Source organism: Artibeus jamaicensis, unplaced genomic scaffold (assembly GCF_021234435.1).
Source record: "Artibeus jamaicensis isolate MK-2021 breed Jamaican fruit bat unplaced genomic scaffold, CSHL_Jam_final contig_332, whole genome shotgun sequence".
NCBI lineage: Eukaryota > Metazoa > Chordata > Mammalia > Chiroptera > Phyllostomidae > Artibeus > Artibeus jamaicensis.
Window position 1 is genome coordinate 8,843,922 of NW_026521788.1, and position 17,984 is coordinate 8,861,905.

Genomic DNA, 17,984 nt, shown 5'->3' on the forward strand with positions numbered 1-17,984 from the left:
AAAAGAGGTCTACACTAATATATAAAAAAGACATAAGTACTGTTTCAAAGGAATATACAAATACTATAAAAACTAGTAGAGAGTAATTACTAAATCTACATGAAGTTACTACTTCATGAAGATTTTTTAAACACCTTTGATATTTTTCTTTTAGAAACATTTGTATATAATTTGTCATTCATTTTTCTAAAAACTTATGATTATAATCCCTGTAGTTTTGAATAGATAAGTTAAACACTCATTAAAGATAATTATATTGTAAAATTTAAAATAATAAATACATATTAGAATTCTAAAATCCTCTACTAAATCTATAACAATTTTTTAAATAAAAATAGTCCATAAGTGTTGTTATTTAAAAATTATCACCATCAAACTATATTGATTTCAAATGCTGTCAATTTATGCCTCCTTTTGTTAAATAAAAATAAAAACATATCCTTCCCTAATTTCATATAAAACAAACACAACTTTACATCTAAATCTTTTTTTAGTTTCTAAACCATTTTTGCTAGAGAAAGGTGGTTAATATAATAAAAATAATCAAATCATATTGGCTCAATTCCTACATTCACCAATAATTTAAAAAGAGAACATCATTTTCAACTTATGAAAAAATGATTTAAAAACTATATATAAGGCATGAATCCTATATTATTATTTTAGAAATAGAATGATAAGCATTAAGTTGTTTTAAATTGAATTTTAGCATTAAAATATACAACATTGATGTCAGTTTTAAAATTTTAAAAGTCATCCTTTCCATGAGCTTCCATAATAGTATTAATATGGCAATTGGTATTGATACTTATGTTTAAAACCAGTTTTCCCATTAAAGGGTAAATTTCATAATTTTTGAGCCTTGCTTTATTCCTACAAGTAAATGTGAAAATGTAACAGTAGAATGTGTTTAAGAACCTCAACTCCAACCAATTCCAAGTAATAAAATGTTTTCTGGATTTAATTTTGTCACATTCAAAATTTTATAATATTCTTGGTTATTTTGCATGTTATGTTCAAATATAGTTATTCTTGAATTTTAAAAATATAGACAAGTTAAACATTTCCAAAGGAATGAGGTTTTGAGAGTGCATAATTATAGAAATAGCTGCATAGACTTTCAATAATAATCTAAAAGTCTCATTCAAAAATGATTTAATATTGCTTAGAGATTCTAAATATTATAAAAGAAATATTAAGCTATTATAGCAGTATCTTTTGAGTTGAATATAATAAAAATATCATCTAATTAGTTTGGGCATTTAATATTTAATTGTTTATTTCCATTTAGATGTTAATTATTCTATTCTGTGACATTATAAAATAGTATGTTAGAAAAGTCTAAAAAACTTTAGACCACGGAATTGTCTTATGTCACCAAGCAGGAGTTGACCTTTGATACAAAATTAGAAATTACTACATTGTGATTGTGCTTTATTCTAATTTTCTATGAGAAACAATTTTTTTCAGAACTTGTTATATTTGGAGCTTAATTATAAGATTCAAGCTCTTCATCTGTAAATATCTCCTCATACTGAGTACATATTTGTTTTCTCTTATTTAGTTAAAATTGTTATTAATTTTTAATTTATCTTCTCCAGGGCTCCTAACAATTTTGTGTTTTAAAAATCCAAGAATGTATGCTGCAAATTGCACTTCATACATCAAGGTAAAATTAAATACTCACCACACAGCTTCCATCAAAACTCATTTACTTCTAATCGCATCTGAAAGGTCTACTTACATTGTGCTGTCCCCAACTTCTTCATAGACTGGTGCACCTGGTGGTGGTGGAGCCGGAGGGGCAGCCTCTGGGGCGGCCGCTGGAACAATCGCAGGAGCTACTGGTTTAGGCGGGGCCATCGCGGCTTGGAGTCGCGCTGTCTTGGTGCATTCAGCTTGGCGTCTTTAGGAAAGTAAGCATGTGTTTGTAAAACTAGTTTAGAATCATATACTTCTCAATAGGCTATCTTGTAATGATAATGTACAGTTACCAGAGAAACTGTCTGGTTTAAAAAAAAAAACATGTTCATACAATTATTTAACCTTATAAACTAATATAATTACAAGATATTAAAAAATACTCTCATAATACTTTAATATATTTACCTCTTGAATAACAGAATTCACTTGAAATATTTGCGGTTAAATTATAATATTAAATGGAGAAGATAAAATATTTAGTGTGATTGACAATTGGTAGTTGTTTAATGGATTTCTTTCATAATGTGTGGTAGATAAAAGACAACTTTTTAGTATTCATCTTTCATCTATTTCAATGACAGTTATTTAAAGATAATTTGAAACACTTTCAACATTAAATTACAGAGGCAGTATAGGTGTGTATATTTAGAAGGGAGAATTGGTAATCTTTCATTTTTTTTAGATACCTAGGAATGCCTGTCATTCTTGCGGTAGAGATAAGCTGTTCTCTTTTACTAACCTGGGCAATGATTGCTAACTCTTTCCTCAAAACCAAGATCTCAAAGAGTAGGAGCCCTCAGAGCAAACTATCTTTTTCACATTTCCTCCACTTGTATCCAGTTGTATAAAACTAGCTCAATCCTACATATGTAAACCACAAAGGAATTTGAACTAAAAATCATATACCTATTGCAAATACAAAACAGATAAGTAAAACATGGTTATGGGCAGGGTGACCACCTTAACAGTATCATCTGGTGTTTCCCTTTTCATAGTGCATAAAACCATGAGTGAATTATCAGTAATTATACTTACACTTTAAACCTGTTTGGGAAAGCAATGAGTAAAAAAAGAGAGAGAGAGAAATACATTAAACATATTGCATTTATATATTAATATCTTATTTATTCCCAAACATGAATAATTAACTGGTTATACTCTGAGAGAACTTGAATGACATAGTAGAAAAACTATTTTAATTCAGAACGTGAAAATGGTGAACACTTTATTATTTATTACTGTTACAGTCATATAAGTTGTTAAAATGTTCGCTGGAGACAAACAAATAAATGAACTAAATAGAATAAGAAAAACCTTACTAAAATATGGGTAGGTGAAATAGTATATTAAAAGCAACCTGATATTTATAAACAGCTTCTTGGTTTACTGTACTTGAAGAATATTAAAGGAACAGAGAGAGTTAAGGAGTGATGTCAGAGGAATGGTGGCGTGATGGATCCTCTTGGTCTCTCCCTTGAAGTCTCAGCAATTTGAACAGCTACAATTGAACAAAGAATTCCCTGCTCAAAACACAAATATGTATGAGAGATTTGCACATGAAAACTTCGAAAGGTGGGCAAGTGGAAGGGAACTGGAGAGGCAGAAAGGGATAAGAGCTCAAAGGAGCCACAGATGCAGCCTTAAAGCCTGGAGCTCACTGTGGGGCTTCCAAGGGAGAGGGGAACAGTAAGGATTCAGTTGGGACTCCCCTCAGGCAGGAGATCAAAGAGATCTGTGAGCATTCCTGTAGGAGTTGGCAGTATTACCTGCAGCTAAACCGGATGACCTGAAGCACAAAGGTATGGTCACAGTCGTCTGGCAACCAGCATTCTTGACAGAGAAACAAACTTCCCTGGTTTCCCACTTTGTGTCAGACTGCAGAGGGTTGCAGAGCACGATATCTGCACATCCTACAACTGGTACTATAGGAACACTTTTTCCCTGAGCAAAGGGCACACTCTGCACCTAATTCCAGAATCAGGTGGAGACGGAGGAGATGCCAGGGAGATCCACTGGTTGCTCTTGCTAAGAGGGCAAAGCAACCAAAGAGGTGGCTGGGTTCCCTCAGTTTACCCTACCCACACACATCACTGCTGCCCTGCCAGTGGTGCCTGGCTGCAAAGGGACAACACTGGGATTTCACTGATTTGGAGCCCTACTGGTGTTCCCTTGCAGGGCTGGTCCCCTACAACCCAGGCAACAGAATCTCAGGGGAGGTGCCCACCTTTCCAGGGAGCAGAGGCCGTTTTCTACCATCCTGCAGAGACCTGAAAAAGCCACAGAAGGTCAAGAGAGACTTTAAAAATGTAATCACAAGTGCTACCCACTGGAAAATAACAGAAAGACTTCTTATCAATCTGTTTTAGAAATGCCACTCATACATAGACACATAGACAGAGAATAAATCTGTCAAGTACCAGAAATAACCAAAGTAATGAGGCAGCGCAGGAAGATAAAACATAATCTCCAGCAAATAAACTTAAAGACATGAAACTATGTGATTTAAGTGGCAGAGAACTGAAGTTCTAAAAAAACTCAACAAAATGCAAGAAAACACAGATAGGCAGTTTAATGAACTGAGAAACGAGAGCAATGAACAAAATGTGTACTTTACCAGTGAGACTGAAATTATACACACACACACACACACATATAAATTCTGGGGATGAAGAACTCAATAAAAGATCAAGAATAAACTGGCAAGCATAGGAAATAGATCTGACCAGATGGTGAAAAGAATTAGTGATATGGAAGATAGAAATTGAGAAATGATGCAGAGACAGAGACTTGAGCATAAAAAAATTAAAAGAACTCCACAAGAATTATGTAACTTCATCAGAAAAACTAATATAAGAATAATAGGCGTGGAGAAGGGATGAAGAAGGTTACAGAGAGCCTGTTCAAACAGAACTCCCCAAACCTACAGAAAGAGCTAGCTAGCTCTTTAAAACAAGAAGCAAAGAGAACACCTAATTACCTCAATCCAAAAAGTCATTCTCTAATGCACATTTTATTAACTTTGTGAAAAATTAATGACCAATAAAAAATTCTCAAGGCAACCAAGGAAAAGAAGAAAGTAACCTATAAAGGAAAGCCCATTAAGTTATCATTGGACTTCTCAGCAGAAACTCTATAAGCTAGAAGAGTGGAACTAAATATTTTAACTACTGTAAGAGAAAAATTACCAGCCAAGAAATACATATCCAACAAACTTATCCTTTAAACATGATGGAGAAACAAAGACTTTTCCAGAAATATAGCAACTGAGGGAATTTATCACCAGAATACCTCCGCTGCAGGAAATACTTAAGGGGGGTTATTCTACCTGAAACCAAGAACAAAAACATCACAAAACTATGAGTGAATCACCAACAAACTTAGAGCATAAATAGGGATAATTTTTGACAATAAATACATCAAAGAGGAGGGGGTTAAAGATGTGAATTTGCAAAGGAAGATGTAGATTAGATGCATTCAAAAGAGAAAAAAAACTATGGTATATATGAAATGTTTTTTTCATAAATCTAATGATAACCATACACACACGCACACACAAAACTGAGACATACAACATAAAACAAAGAAGAAACAGAAAAAGGTATTGGATGCCATTAAAAAAAAAAAACAGAAACACAAAGGAAAATAACCAATGTGGGTACAGAGCTACCAGGAAACAAAAGATAAAATGGTCATTGGAACTTTTTATACATCAGTAATAACACTCAATGTAAATAGACTGGATTTGCCAATAAAAAGGCACAGAGTAGGAGATTGGATCAGAAAACAAAACCCAACCTTATGCTGCCTTCAGGAAACACATCTAAGCTGCAAAAACATAGTTAAATTCACAGTAAAAGGGTGGGAAATGATTCTCCAAATGAATATTATCTACAGAAAAGCAGGCATAGTCATACTCATATCTGACTAAATAGAATTCAAGATAACAAAGGTAACAAGAGACAAAGATGGATATTTTATAATGATAACGGGAATGTTACATCAAGAAAACATAACACTTCTTAATATATATGCACTCAATCAGGGAGCACCAAAATATATAAAGCAGCTGCTACCAGAACTAAAGAGAGAAACAGACAAAAACACAATCATAGTAGAGGACCTAAAGACTTCACTGATAGCACTAGATAGATCATCCTAACAGAAAATATATAAAGGAATATTGGTCTTAAGTGACACATTAGATCAAATGGACATAATTGACATTTACAGAGCCTTTCATCCCATAACATCAGATTACACATTCTTCTCCAGTGCATATGGAGTATTCTCACAGATAGAGCATATGTTGGGAAACAAAACTAGCCAATTTAACAAGACTGAAATCACACCAAGCATATTCTCTGACCACACACTTTGAAATTATAGATCAACTGCAAAAAGGAAGTAAAAATACCCACAAGCATGCAGAGATTGAATAACATACTACTAAAAAGTGACTCAGTCAATAAATAAATAAAAGATGAGATAAAAAAGACATATAGAGAAGAAGGTGACAATATGGCATATCAAAAGTTATGGAATGCAGCAAAAGCAGTAACTAGAGGGGAATTTAAATCATTACAGCCCTATCTCAAGAAACAAGAAATATATCAACAAAACAACCTAAGGAATTAAAAAAGAATAACAAAAGGAGCCAAAAACATGCAATGGAGAAGAGAAAGCCTCTTCAGTAAATGTGCTGTGAAAATTGGAAAGCCACATGCAAAAGAATTAAGCTAGACTAGAGTTTGTCCCCATGTACAAAAATTAATTCAAAATGGATCAAAGACCCAAGTATAAGATTTGAAACAATAAATTACACAGAAGGAAATATAGATACTAAACTGTCAATTTGGGTTATAGAGAACATTTTATGAATTTGACCCTTGAAACAAGGGAAGTTAAGGCAAAATTAACGAATGGGACTATTATATCAAACTAAAAAGCTTCTTCATAGCAACAGAAACTGCCCACAAAACAAATAGGCAACCAACAAATAGGCAACCAAATCAAATTTGCAAACAACAGCTCCAAAAAAGGGTTAATATCCAAAAATAGATAAAGAACTCATATAACTCAACACCAAACAAACAATCAATCCAATAAAAAATGGGCAAAGGACCTGAACAGATACTTCTCCCAAGAAGACACACAATAGTGGCCAACAGATACATGAAAAGATGCTCAACTTCACTATCTACTAGGGAAATGGGAATGAAAACTACAATAAGACACCAACTCACACCTGTTAGAATGGCTATTATCAACTAGACAATAATAACAAGTATTGGAGAGGTTGTGAAGAAAAATGGACCCTCATTCACTGCTGGAGGGAATGAGAACTTGTACAGCCACTGAAGAAAACATAGAGTGGTTCCTCAAAAAATTAAGAATAGAGTTATCATATGACCCAGCAATCTGTCTTTTGGGTATCTACCCCCAAAATTTTAAAACATTTATTTGCAAAGATATATGCATCCCTATGTTCATTGCAACATTATTCTTGGTGCCCTAGACATGGAAAAAACAAGGGTGTCCTTCAGTATATGATTGGATAAAAAATAAGTGGTATATATCTACAATGGAATACTACTCAATCATAAGACATAGTGCCATTTGGATGGACCCTGAAAATATCAAGCTAAGAGAAACAATTTAGTCATAAAAAGTTAAGGACCATATAATTTAATCATAAAAATTAAACAAGAAAGTGGCCAAAGAGGGGGGAAGGGGATTAGAAACAAAAAAAAAAAAAAAAATAGGGTGGGGGGCGGAATTAAAAGAAAATGTTGTGGGTGGGGGGGTGGGGGGGAAAAAAAAAAGGCACTGTTGGCAGGTTGGGTGGCTTGGGAGATGGGACAGGCAACCAATCAGTGTTTCTCTTGCACATTGACATTTCTCTCCTTTTCTTCCTCCCTCCCTTCCTTTCTCTCTAAAAATAAACAAAACCTTTAAAAAATAAAATGAAAATAAATTAATGAGTGACTATTTTCATATTTGCTTCTTGGTTTTCCTATGCATTACAAATTTTAAAGACACACCTTAATGTTAAAAAATTCATTCCAATTTTATTTACAAGCAGAATATGAAGGTACAAAAGTTGGACTTTTAAAAATAGAATTTTACTTTGAAATGTGAGCAGAGCAAAACTCATTTGGTTTAATTCTGTTAATCTATAAAGAGCAACAACTAAAATTAATGCAGTTGTTCAGCTGATCACTGAAGTAAAAATAGTTACATAATGTATCTATAAATGTTTAAATATTAAGCATCTTAATTTTTTTGTTAAATTTCATACTACTGAGTTTAATATCGTTTTTTAAAAGATTTTATTTATTTATTTTAGAGAGGAAGGGAAGGAAAGAAAGAGAGACACATCAATGTATGGTTGCCTCTCATGTGTCCCCTGCTGGGAACTGGCCTGCAACCCAGGCATATGCCCTGACTGGGAATCGAACCACGATCATATGGTTCGTTGGCCCGCGCTCAATCCACTGAGCTATACCAGCCAGGGCTTAATATCATTTTTGATCACTATACTGTGTGTCAAATAAAAGTTTTCTCATTGATATTATTGCTAGCAGAATACAATAAAACTCCTTTGGAAATAGTTGAATAAAAAGGATAACTGTTATACAAATTATATTTAACATGGATAATTTATATTGGGTTAATAGTTTAATAATTTAAAACCTTTTGTCCAGTATTGAGTTTTTTCATAGGCCCTTAATTTGGCACAGCTATTCATTTGTTAAGGATACATGAAACTCCAGTATATCAACCCAAATGTTATGCAGGCTATTTGCAACTTCACATTCATTTTGTGATAGAAAATATTTTTATAGCATCTTGATACAGAGCATACTTTTTAGCTTTCAGACTGGAATAACCTTACCTTATTTAATTCAAAAGCCAATTCTCAACTTTAGAGAACAAAGACATTGGTAAAATAATATATAAGAAATATCCTTGTAGATATTTTAAATAATGATAGCAGCTCTACTATTATTTCTTAATGTTCATTATAACAACATTTTATATTATTTATTACTCTTATTTGCTATCTAGTTCCATTTTGTGGCACTTTATGCCTACCTCTCTTCTTAACCTAGTCCCAAATATTCTCATCAGTCATTGTCAGGGATAAAATGTGTAAGCCTTTATCACAATGATCCCCTATATGTAGTGTCAGATACAAATAGCTAGCTAGCCTATTTCAAATATATATGTTTAAATTGGGTAAAATTACATGACTACTTTGAAGGGCCTAACTAAGAAAAATATAGGTATTTTAAATGGATACATTTGACTGTAGGAACTAGAAAAACCTTGGCTTATACAGCCAATATATACTGTTAGGTGTTACAGCATAGGTTCTATAAAGGCTACCCAGAAAGAAAGGAACCACATGGAAAATTACATAGGATGTGTTGTAATTTTTAAATGATTTTGCCAACACTGATCATCTGCACAGAGGTAAATGTTACATCATGGATAAAAACCTGTTGTGACAATGTAATTTGGCTTCCTTTGGAACTGGCTGAAATGAGTGTCTGCTTGCCATTTCACTGCCTTTTCCCCAGGAGACCTATTACGTTCTCTCCCAAGGTTCTTATCCTAATGCAGAGCATAAACAAAGACATGGCAGCTAACCAACTATTCCTATGGATGAGAATATATTAAGAGCTTGGAAACACTGAACAACCTGTGAAAAGTGTGTTGGAAGTTTACCTTGTTTTCCCTTACAGGAAGGTCATTTGGTATAGGAGAGATACAACAATTCCTGAAAGGTTGCACCATTGATATTTTACAACTACAAAGCCATGTTACCAGAGATGTTTTTTCCATAACACCTTCTTGAGGAACTATCCACATTTAGCATGTATGAATACTTACTGTCTGTAGCTGACCAAAACCACCAAGACAGCAGGAATACAGCAGATGATAATGATGAAGGCCAGAGCCAGCAGAGCCCCTTCTGTGTAGCCTAGACTTTCTCCTCGTTTTTTAATGCTGGTCACTGCCTGTGGAGTCCGGATCTGCAGGATGCGACCTCCTTCCCCATAATGCGGCTGAAAGTCCTTATTGATATCGAGCAGTTTGCCATCCAAAAATCTTTATTGTAATAAAATAAATATTAATAGAAAAAGGCTTTTTAAAGATAAAGTATTTTATACTATTTTATAATTTAATTGAAACATAAACTCAGATGAGTTTATTACTTTAAAAGAGCAAATATAAAAGCAAGAGCAGGCAAAAAAACTAATTGAACAACAATTAAAAAATAAATTAAAAGCGAGATAAGACCGGGGCAGCCAGGGTTTAAACGCCGGATCAGCAGATGTCGCTCTTTCCCACTCAAGGCACAGCACCACCCCCCCATGCCCTCCGTCCACGAACTCCAAACCCCCCCCCCTCATTTCCCTCTTTCCCCAAAAAAAAAAAAAAAAAAAAAAAGCAAGAATAGTAAGAAGAGTAATTACATATCTATATATTCATCAAAATATTAATAACAATGAGTCTTAGTATGCTTACAGGCCTGGGAAAAGTAATTATCAATATCATTGAACTTACTATCACTATGTTGAGATTAGTAACATTATTATGTTATTCAAGGGGAATAAAATATATTCTCAATTTTATAGCATAATTTAAAATAGCATTCCTGAATTTTATCTCCTTAAGTCCTCAAAATAACCCTGGAAAATAGAACATTATAACATCAATTTACTGCAGGCCACAAAGCCAGACAGTTACCAAAACAAATCTGAGACAGCAACTCAAGCCTTCAGACTCAAACATATTTGTGTCCCACACACCATCTTGAATAGCAATACTCTCAAATTCAAAATAAAACAATAGCTTATGGGCAAAATAGTGAACAAATTAAAAGGCATTTTGTGCTTAGAGAGAAAAAAAATAAATAATGCAGGTAGTAAGTGAGTGTAATCAAAATGACAAGAGATAGTATTCAATTTAATCCAGTAATTCTAGCAAACCCTTCCTCTGAGTGTAATTCCAACTATGGGCATTGTATTGAAAGGAGATTTAAGAAAAACTTAGTACTTAAATGTGTTACATTGAGTAATGTTACATATTTTAGACTCTGATTAAAAACTTCTGCCCTGGCTGGTGTAGCTCAGTGGATTGAGTGCGGGCCTGCGAACCAGACAATCGAGGTTTGATTCCCAGTCAGGGCACATGCCTAGGTTGCAGGCCAGTTCCCAGCAGGGGATGCAGGAAAGGCAACCATACATTGATATTTCTCTCCCTCTCTCCTTCCCTTCCCCTCTAAAGATAAATAAATAAAATCTTTAAAAATAAAGAAAATAACTAATTTAATAATAATAAAAAAAAACTTCTTTTGCCCCAAAATTTCTATAAAACATTTGAAAATTCCCTTACAAATCCTCAACATTAATGCAACATTAGTGTCTTAATACCATAAAACTATGACATGTCTTAGATATTTTTCTGTTTTGAATTTTTCAGATTTTAATTTATAGAAGTCAAATATCTTACTATAGAACATTGGAAAACACAAAATTATTTGAAAAAGCAAAATTCTCCATAGGCCCACAATGCAAAGATAACCACTGCTAATATTTTAACATTGTGATATGCTAAAGTCTAATGTTATTCTTTTTTTCTTTTACTATTAATATTTCATTTACTTGTGATCATATAGCATATGCAAAGTGAAAATGTTATTTTAAAAATATATTTGAATATAAAAATACCATACTTCAGTTTAAAATGTGAAAAACACACAGAAATGTGAAAGAGAAAATGAAAATGGCCCCACATTTCACCCTTAATAAACAAAGATGTTAAACTTTGCATTTTACACTCTACTTTATGCCTCTTCGACACATTTTATTCTAATTTTCTGAGTGATTATGCTGATGTAAAATTCAATTAATAAATTGTTTATAGAGTTTCCATATAGGAAAAAAATTAAAAGATGGCTGATAATCGGATATGAATTCTATAGGGTAGTTTATTACTTTTCATGTGTAAGAAACTTAATGGCTTAGATAATTAAATTTTAGTTTTAAGCTACACAAAGTTTTGCTTATTTTAAATTTATTTTTTATTTATTTTTAGAGAGAGGAAAGGAGAGAAAGAGGGAGCTAAACATCAATGTGTGAGAGAAACACTGATTGGTTGCCTCTCATACGCCCCCACTGCAGACCTGGCGGAAACCCAGGCTTGAACTTAAGTTTCTTCACTATAGCATAAGGCAATTAAGTTTTTTTTACAAATATGCTTTTTTAGATAAAAATATACTTTTTAAAGCAATTTTCCAAGGTTATTTTTAGACATATTAAAAATATAACAATGAAGATTTAAACATTGTTCAAAGTACTAGAGTAGAATGAAATGATAACACTTTTTGTTTAAAATTTTTATTGGAGAAATTAATAAACTTCAAATGAAGTATAGATTTAGTTATCTCACAAGAAATACTAAATTTATTAGAAACTGGGAAGGATCAGAAGTAGAATAAGATAATTAATTGCAGAAAAAATTTTATCCCTATTCTGAAAAATCCTTTTGAAAGATCTCTAATCTATTTGATTTCTAAAGTCACCTAAAAGAAGACTTGCTAACCTTTTTATACCACAACATGTACATGTTTTTTAGATATTTATTTTGGTTTATTTACCTATTTAGGTAAATTTTGTCATTGTTGACTAGAAGAATTGATCATTGTAGAACCCATAACTGATCTAGAATATACATATATATATCTTTATATATGCAAAATAACTTGCCTAGGTAAAAAATTATTGAATTATAATACTTTTTCTTAAAAATTTATAAATTTAATTTCATTACCCTTGACATTTTACATGCAGATAGGAGGTATAAGGCTTATCTAATTTTTTTTCTTTATAATTAAGTCATTTTTATTTCTGTTTCAATGGCTTCAAAATATATGCAGATACTTTTCAAGGACATATGAGTACCTTTTCAGTGATTTTGCCTGTAATCTAATAAAATCTTTTAGTTCTGTCTTCAGTTTTTATTTCTGTGATAACTACTACAATTTTTACCTCAAGGATACCTGTAGTTATCAGGTTGTATCTTAATTAACTTCTAAACATATTTAGATCTCTTTCATGATTTATGTATATGTTTTTATCTTTGTGTTAATATGCTATGAGCTTCTCATATATACCCTTCATGCTGCCAATTTATTTTTCACATGATTTCTTTTCTCAGGCAGGGTTGAATCAAGATTTTCAATGCGTTTTACATATTCTTCCTGATTTCAGGACTAAGAATTTAAGAATTCTGATATCTTCTAACAACTGTATCAGTCTTTGAAGAAATAATTTAATTGGTTCTCTCTGGAATGTGTGCTAACTAACCCATATCCAGTCAATGAAAGCAGAGGAAGGGCATTCTCCAATTTTTTTTTTGCTTTAAACTTACAAAAGAACTTGCCACCAGCACATTGCAGAAGGCCAATTTTCTCTTCGCAATTCTACCATAAATAGGGGGAAGGGTTCAAAGCATGTAAAACACATACACCATTTCACAATCTCATACCGTCTTGCTTTCCACTGAAAGGTTAAACTCTTTCCAATAGTTTCAGTAGAAGAATATTTCCAGAGATATATAGTCTACCCTGAGTTATTCAGTATGTTATTTGCTTTGTTTTGTTTTTCAGTATTACTGATCCCATTTTCCCTCCTGCTTACTTATTCCAGAAAGAAAATAGATCTGTAAAATTCAACATCATGGAGAAATGTGATCTTCTCTTTATTTTCATCCAGTTTACTTAGTTGCTGCTTGAAAACAGTTAAGCCTAAGGGTGGGGCAAACAGATCCCATCCCTGTATCTAGCCAACATCAACTGATTACTGATCTGTTTTCCTGTGATGAGACTAACTCCTAAACCAAATTCCGTGTCTTCTGAGTCAGTCAACTGATAGAACACATGCCAACACGTATTCCTTCTCTATTTACTTGTGTGGGACCCAACTTTCAAAGTAGAGTTGTGTTCACCAACAGTCCACCCTGCATTTTACATATTAATATAGAAATTTCTATATTAATTTCTATGTTTCTGTTTCTTAATATAGAAATAAAAGGGAGTGTGAGCAGGAGAGTGTAGCAGGAACCCACACCTAACCAGTAGAGGCGCAGCTGCCTGTTTCCTGGGCCCTCTACAACTGCTTTACAGAATGGACAATGGTTAACACACCTGCCCACATACTTTCCACTTAGATAAGGTTGTTTGGCCTAATAAAACAAGTCAGGGGTAGACCTGACTTCTTATAGTGACGTCCTATGTACAATTCTAGATTATTTTAACCAGATTCTAATTCTTAGTTTTCCCGTTATTTGAATTTTTAATATTCTAAATTTAAAGATTTTTTTCTCTGGATTTAGGAAGTTGATAGAAGGTTTATCAGAGCTTGATGGTCATTATATTTTGAAGTGTGTATGTTTTTAAACACTATATTTTAAACACAGCTTGTAGAATATACAATATTTACTTTCTTCATCTCTCATTTACCATCTGAACAGACTATTGTTAAACAGACTGGGCATATATAAGAAAGGTATACAAACTAACACTATGTTCTTTTTTAAAAAAATAAGTAAGTTTTATTTTATAGTAATATAATCTGTTCTAAATGTAGTTTACTTTAAATCTGTTCATCAACAGAGTTTTATTGGTCCTATTTTTAAAACAATAAAATAGTGATTGAATACAAACTTAATTTTTAAATTTAAGCATTTTAATAAATAAATGGATAGACATTTACTAAATAAATGCACTCACATATACTATTTAGTATATATAGACAAAAATAAATTTGAAATTATGGATTTTGCAAAATATGTGTGAATTCATGTACACACAGACCTATAAATATGTGAACATATACTTATGGTTATGTATCAAAACATATGTTTCAACTAAAAATGTGTTTCAGTTTGGGTAAGAATTGCACTCCAAGAATCTGTTCAACACTAGGTGTCGCTAGATTAAAGCAGAAACTAACATTAAAAAAAAGTACTAACCTTCTGGAATAACTACCAAGGGACAATATGTAATAGTGTTTTGTTTAAGATTCTGTATTTTCTTTATTTTTAAGAATATTCATAACTAAAATATTCAAATCATGCAAGGATAGAATAGGGTATGGCCTTAGATGACAATGATTAAGTCCCTACCCCAAGTCAAGGGAAAAACCAGATACTAATTTTTTGTGATTTAATAAGACCTTGAAAAAAAGCAAAATTTGTTCCTAAAATTTAAACCTAAGGACATCGTTGAAGGCAAATTGCCTCTTTAAGAAGGAATCTGTATTTTCCTCTCAAATATTGAGGGCCTTGAAGCAGGAGCAGGAGCAGAGATGAGCTGATCTGGATAAACTGCTACTTATTCTTAAGTGTAACAGACCACCTGACACCAAAAAGTGAAAAGACCCTCTGAAGTCATTCTACTCCACACTCAGACCTGAAAACTTTTAGGCGTGTGGACCCTAGGTATTTTCTCTTAGAGTATTTTTGCTTACACCTCATTTTCAACAACAATTTGGTGGGTTTGAAACATTAAGTATTCATTATCTATGGGTGATATTGTACCAGAAAGCCATTACTGACAATAAAAGGACTTACTTAAAAAGCTCATTTCTGTCGATGGCTCTGTTGGTTTGGGGGTCGATTGCATAGACCATCAAGTCGCACTTGGTGTAATCCTCCAGAGAAAAGGCATCCCCATGCCGCCGAGCACCAATGGACTCCACCACCACTTTGGAACCAGGAATTTGCTCCTGAACGTAGTGATCCAAAATCCTGTAAATGGAACAGTGTACACACATGATACCCTGACAGCCTTTCTGGGGTGGGGGGAGTCACTCTTAACTTGAAATGACATTTAGTCAATGAAAAATGATGACAGCCTGTTTTTTTTGCTAATGTTTATGGAACATGAACCTTTGAAAAAATTATATTGTTTCAGCATTTAACTCTCAATGGTACTAGAAGTTGAATAAGGTAGAAAGAGGTCACTAACCACGTCCTAGTTAAGTCTTGACTTTTTTCAATTTGTGATACCATTTGAGCCTTTACATGGCTCATGGGAAATGCCTACCATGCTGTGCAGACAAAGCTGTCTATGCTACATAAGAGCCATCAGGTCTTAGAATCCTGAGGTTGTATGTTAGTGTTATAAATTTCACTTCCCATAAGGTTTTGTGATACAGAGCATGTAGTTATATGCCAAGGTGCAGGACTAGAATACCTGTTTTCCTGGTGGTGTAAAGATCCTTACAGGATTATAGCAATGAGACAATGTAGAGATATTTTGCTACAGTAGGTTTACCAGTTTAAGATAAAAATATTGCATGAAAATGTCAGAAGCTGTTTAGGTGAATACAACAACAGCTAAATGCAAATAACTAACAGATATATAGAAAAGACAGAAAACATTGTTAATCTATAGGTTAATTGCTAAAAGTGCAAATATTAATCAAATGACATAACTTGTGTTCATTGAAAGTACAAATTATTGCCATATAAGTATTTGTTTTCTACATTGCTATAAGTAGCAATTTCCTTAATGTTCTTTTCCCTATTAAAAACTTTATATTGTTAATCCGAGATTAGCACTAGATGCATATTTTAAATATTTATAGACATACAATTAAGTTTAATTAATTTTAATAACTATGCATGACAAATATTTTAAAATATATCTGTAGATTCAGTGCTCCTTCTGGAGTTCATGCTCTAAGGCACTTTAGGGTAAGGAGGGGATATTCTGAATTCTGTTCATATGTCAGAAAATAACTGACTTCAGCTGCTGAAATTGACCTGCTTTCCGCTCCATCAATAATGCTGTCTTAAGAGTCATATGTGTGCTTGATCTGCCCTTGTTAAAGCAACGACAGGATGCTAATCCTTGGAAGAAGTGGCTGTACCACTTAACACAAGTCTAAGGTATGCATGACAGAGGACATTGCCAATGATAGCAAAGTGTTTTGTTTGCTTAAACAAACCAGCATCGTTGTATACACCAGCATCATTGTATAAACCAGCATAGTTGAAGGCTCTCCTGTTGATGTACTGGTCATTCTTTCCCTTTTCTCTCACCACCTTATGCCTGCTGGTCTGTCTGCATTACAGAATCTCTTTGATGAGATTATTACTGAAGAATAAGCAAAAGAAGATGTGCAAAAGAGCAGGAGGAGTAAATCCACAGGTCAAATACTAGTTAGGAGTTGAATGCAGCCTTCCTGGGAATCTGAAGGGAGTGCCTGTATTGTGAAACAAACTAGTCTAACATCATCCAGCCTGTGTTTTGGTATTAAAAATAAGAGAGGGCTCATAGTCAAACCACATACATACTCTTGACAATTTGTAGGAGGCACAACAATTTATGGTAAAAAACACAAAGTTCTAACTTCAATTTTCAACTTCTTTACTTATCAACAGCATAACCTTAGGCAAGTAATCTTAAACTTTTAAAGTCTCAGTTCCCTTAACTAAAAAAATGAAGGAACCATCTAATGCATGGGATTGTAGATGGGAAGAAACCATCTACTGCATGGGATTGCATTAAATGAACAAAGAAATTTTTGCACTGACTTTAGCATGTAGTAACTTCATTAAAATATTATAAGTAGTATTAGTATTACTATTAATAATTTGGCCTACATTTTGCACTGTCTTCTATTTTGTTTTTAACTCATTCAAGACATTTAGTGCAGTTGCAGAATTATTAAGGAAGCACATTTCTCACTAGTACTATTAGTTTACTAATCAAAAAACAAAGAAATGTGAGTATATTATTTAATATATCGTAGAAGGTGGTTATCTGTCCTACTAATGTAATTTAACAGTTTATAACTGCTCCAGTGCATTTACATGTTCATTAAATATGTCCCATGGAAATCCTTCATAAATGTAAATATGTTATGTGTTTTCCTAAGAGGAAGAAACATTTCTATTTCATTTGTGTCTTTTTCTATTAATTCTGTGCAATAATGTAGAATCATATGAGACTATAAATGTACATATGGAATGAAATATAATTATGTTAATTGGTTGATGGTAGCAGGAATAAAAAATTAATGAACTCTAAATATCATTTATGTAATTTAAAACATGTAACTATCTTCTCTCTGAACGTTTTTTTCCCCCTGAAATGCATAGAGATCTTTTTTGGATGAAATATGTCTTATGATAAAGAGAAATGTGTTCAAGTTTGAGTTCCTTCCATCTTATTCAGATAAATACCTATGAAACTAAAT

The 17,984-nt window shown here is 33.0% G+C and overlaps 1 protein-coding gene across 1 annotated transcript in view; it reads right to left on the reverse strand.

Moving 5' to 3' along the window:
* PCDH15 (protocadherin related 15) overlaps positions 1–17,984 on the reverse strand; it is a 789,434-nt gene that overhangs the window by 32,962 nt on the left and 738,488 nt on the right. Inside the window, exons 29-31 of the mRNA XM_053663991.1 lie at positions 15,349–15,525; positions 9,601–9,819; positions 1,745–1,906 (exon numbers count right to left, since the gene is read on the reverse strand). Of these exons, the coding sequence (XP_053519966.1) occupies positions 1,745–1,906; positions 9,601–9,819; positions 15,349–15,525 (558 nt within the window). The remainder of the gene's footprint in view (positions 1–1,744; positions 1,907–9,600; positions 9,820–15,348; positions 15,526–17,984) is intronic.